The following is a 4,213-nucleotide window of genomic DNA, read 5'->3' on the forward strand; positions in this document are numbered from 1 at the left end:
GGGTTCATGTTTTAGCCCAGACCCTATGGACAGGAGGGGAACAGACAAAGGCAGAGAATGTGGTAAGAAGCCCCGCCTGCTAGAAAGAGAGTGAGGAGGAGGAGGCCCAGATGGAGGCTCCTCCCCACTGGATCCCCTCTGAGTCTGAGTCTGCTCTCTCTGTGTTTCAGAACCAGACAGAAACCTGGGGCCCAAGCATGGTCATGAGGGCAGTTGGGCAGCGCTGAAGACCCAGCCTGGCTCCAGCTGCTTCGAAAGGACTCCAGCCCCCCAGGACCCCAGCCCACAGCCCTCTGCTGCCCACAGGATGGGAGCCTGGGGGCTGGGAGCCCGGCCATGAGGGACTGCTGCCCCTCCCAGCAAAAGGCCAGCCCTGCACCCCCAAGGCACACCCCTGCCCAAAGCCCAGGCATGGACTCTAGACACAGCAGCCCCACTGGGGCTGGGGAAAGGGCATCCTGCTCTGAGGGCCCTGGCAGGAGTTTGGCCTTCCCCTCCCTGACCTGCATCCCTCCCCAGGAGGCAGCCGCCAAGGAGACATTAGGGACACATGGAGCCTTGATCTCAGGGACACCAGAAACCACCTTCTCTGGGAAGCCAGAGCCTGTGTCCTCAGTGAAAACTGACCCTTCATCCTCAGAAAACAGAAATCCTATGTTATTACAGGAGATGGATTCCAAGTCTTCAAAGCAGGCAGATTCCATTCCCATAGGAAAGGAAGATGCCGGGTCCTTGAGGAAGGCAGATCCCATGTTTACAGGAAAGACAGAGCCTGTAATCTTGGGGAAAGGGGATCCTGTGGCTTCTGGAAGGATGGATCCTGTGACCCCAAGAAAGGAGGATCCTGGATCCTTGGGAAAGGTAGATCCTGAGTGCTCCAGCAAGGTGGATACAATGTCTGCAAGGAAGGAATATCCTGTATCCTTGGGCAAAGTGGATCCTGCATTCCCAAAAAAGGAGGAGCCCAGGTATTCAGGAAAAGACCTTCAAGTGTCCTCAGAAGAGGTGGGTCCTGCATCTGCAGGAAAGACAGATCTTGTATCCTTGGGAAAGAGAGATCCTGAGCTCTCCGAAAAAGTGGATCCCATGTCCTTGGAAAACACGGACTCTGCATCTGTAGGAAAGACAGATCCCGGGTCCTTGGGAATGCTGACTCCAGGGTCATCAGGCAAAATCAAGCCTGTATCCCCTGGAACAGTGGCTCTGGGGTCATCTGGAAGGGTGGATCCTACTCACTTAGGGACGACAGATCCTACATCTATGGTTAATGCAGAAACCGTGTCCTCTACAAAAGAGGACCCTCAGTTCCTGGGAAAGATGGATCCTGCCTCCTCAGGAAAGCAAGAGTCCATGTCTATGAGAATGACAAAAACCATGTCTACTGGACAGGTGGATCCCATGTTTTCAGGAAAGATGGATCCCACATCTTTGAAAAACATGGACCCTGTGTCTTCAGGCAAGACGGGTCCAGTTTCTTTGGGAAAAGTGGATCCTGTGTCCTCAGGAAAGCCAGAGCCCTTGTCTCCTGGGCAGGCAGAACTGATGTCTGTGGGAAACACAGAAACTGCATCCTCAAGAAAGGAGGACCCAGTGTCCTCCAGAAAGGGGGATCCCATTTCTGTGGGACATACAAAAACATCGTCTTCTGGAAAAGTGAATCCTGAATCATCAGGAAAGATAGACCCTGTGTCCTCAGGTCCAGCGGGTCCCCCATCCTCTGTAAAAGCTGAGGCAGTGACTGGAGGAAAAGCAGATCCACTATCTTCAGAAAAGTCAGGTCCTGTGGCCCCTGGAAAGGTGGGTCTCATGGCCTCAGGGAAGGCCGATCCCCCTACCTTGGGTAAAGTGGACCCTGTATGCAAGGGAAAGGCAGAAACTGTTCCCCCTGGAGACATGGACTCCGAGTCTGCAGGAAAAGTGGCCCCCATGACCCTAGGAAAAACAGTCCAGGCATCCTCGGGAAAAGCAGAAGCTGTCCCAGAGGGAAAGGTGGATCCTCTGCCTCTAGAGAAGGGCAATCCTATGAACTCCACGAAGGTGGATCCCAGGGCCTCAGGGAAAGCAGAACCCAAGTCTGAGGGCAAAGCAGAAACAAGGCCCCCTGGGCAGGAGGGCACCGCCTCATCAGGAAAAGCAGAGGCTAAATCTTTGCAGAAGGAGAAGCCGCTGACCTCAGAGAAGGGGGATCCTGGATCCTCTATTGTCTCTGGGAAGTTGGGGCCTGTAGCCCTGGGGAAGACTGACTCTGCGCCTCAGAGAAAAGGGGAACCCCCATCCTCGGGGAAGCAGGCCCACCTGACCCTGGAGAAGGCGGAGGCCTCCTCCTCCAGGCAGGCAGATGACAAACCCTGCGGCTCCGCTTCTTACCCCGCGGCTAGCGGGGGTCGCGTGGAGCCAGCGCCACTGCTCAGCTCCAAGGCCTGCAGCCTTGGCCAGAAGGACCCGGCGGCCACTAGGGCCGAGAGAAACCCGGGCCTGGAGGCCGTAGCGCCATCGCCGAGGCCGCGAACTCGCGACAACTTCACCAAGGCGCCGTCGTGGGAAGCGAGCGCCACGCCGCCACGCGAGGACGCGGGCACGCAGGCGGGCTCGCAGGCCTGCGTATCGGTGGCCGTGAGCCCCATGTCTCCGCAGGACGGCGGGGGCGGCTCGGCCTTCAGCTTCCAGGCGGCGCCGCGCGCACCCAGCCCCGCGCCCAGGCCGCCCTCTCGCCGGGACGCGGGCCTACAGGTGTCACTGGGCGCCGCTGAGACGCGCTCCGTGGCCACGGAGCCCATGACGCCGCAAGCCGCCGCGCCGCCCGCCTTCCCTGAAGTGCGGGTGCGGCCGGGCTCCGCACTGGCTGCCGCCGTGGCGCCCCCAGAGGCCGCTGAGCCGGTGCGCGACGTGAGCTGGGACGAAAAGGGCATGACGTGGGAGGTGTACGGCGCCGCCATGGAGGTGGAGGTGCTGGGCATGGCCATCCAGAAGCATCTGGAGCGACAGATCGAGGAGCACGGCCGCCAAGGGGCGCCCGCGCCGCCGCCCGCCGCGCGCCAGGGCCCGGGCCGTGCGGGCTCCGTGCGCACCGCACCCCCAGAGGGCGCAGCGAAGCGCCCACCCGGCCTCTTCCGCGCGCTGCTGCAGAGCGTGCGCCGGCCGCGGTGCTGCTCACGGGCCGGACCCACGGCCGAGTAATCTGCTCCCCTTTTGTACGCCCGGGTTTCCAACCTTCTCAGGCTCCCTTCTTGACCCCAGACCCCTAGAAGGGATCCCCTCGACGCGTGACAGGCCTCCGAGGGGCGGGCAGCCTCTAGGGTCTTATCCTGTCTTTCCAGCCCCCTCCCCTCCTAAACACACAAATGAACGCCCTCTACCCGGCTCCCTCGTGGTCATGAGCCCACGAACCCAGCCCTGACACCCCACTGTCCCCTCACAGCCCTCAGTTCCACCCCCTCCCGGTCACACTGGGCGACCTCTGGGGACCCGCTCAGCACCCACGCTCCCAGCCCTGAGAGCTGAGGCAGGCTCCTGAGATGTCCAGACTGGTGCACTGTGGTCTCCAGCGGCGGCCAGGTCCCCAGAACGGGAGAGACTGTGTACAAAAACCCCAAGTGTGCGAGGATTGACATGTGAGACCCCCGATGTGCAAGGCCCCGGGTGTATGCGAGTGCATGTCCATGCGGCGGGCTGGCCCCATGGCCTGGGCATCTCTTGCATGCTGGTAGTTGTCCCCAGTTCCTGTCTCCCCCTCACCTGGCCCAATCCCCAACCCTATCCCCACCCCCACTGGACACTGGTTCACAATTCCCAGACAGGCCAAAGGCAGCTGCAGGAGTGCCCTGGGGGCGCAGCTGAGTCACAGAAAGGGGAGAGGGCTCAGGTCCGGGGATCAGAGTCAGAGGCTCACAGACAGCCTGGGTGACAGCTGGTCTTGGGTACTGGGGGCAGGATGGAGAGCTCATTCTACAACCACAGTAGTCCCTGAAAGACCACCCTCTCCAGCCCCCCGTCCCTCAGTGCTGTGAGCCCCACAAGTCCCTTGTGACAACTTAGTATCCGTGTCCCACCCCTCCAGCCGCGGTTTTTGGCTACAAACTGTCACAGTATATACATTGGTAATAAAATACTCCCCCAACTCTTGTCAGCTGTGATTGGCTACAAGCAGACGGGGGTGGAGCAACATGATATATTATTATGTTCAGGGAGGGGTAGGTATAATTTGGGGGTAACA

The 4,213-nt window shown here is 60.1% G+C and overlaps 1 protein-coding gene across 1 annotated transcript; it reads left to right on the forward strand.

Annotated features, from left to right (window-relative positions):
• Window positions 1–222: 222 nt before the first annotated feature.
• On the forward strand, window positions 223–3,177 carry GPRIN1 (G protein regulated inducer of neurite outgrowth 1; the record flags this gene model as incomplete). The annotated part of the gene is made up of 1 exon (XM_079703282.1): window positions 223–3,177. Exon 1 carries the CDS (start codon window positions 337–339, stop codon window positions 3,175–3,177), a length of 2,841 nt encoding a protein of 946 aa, XP_079559408.1. The 5' UTR covers window positions 223–336.
• Window positions 3,178–4,213: the final 1,036 nt, after the last annotated feature.

This window comes from Hyperoodon ampullatus (assembly GCF_949752795.1).
Source record: "Hyperoodon ampullatus genome assembly, chromosome: 4".
Taxonomy (NCBI): domain Eukaryota; kingdom Metazoa; phylum Chordata; class Mammalia; order Artiodactyla; family Ziphiidae; genus Hyperoodon; species Hyperoodon ampullatus.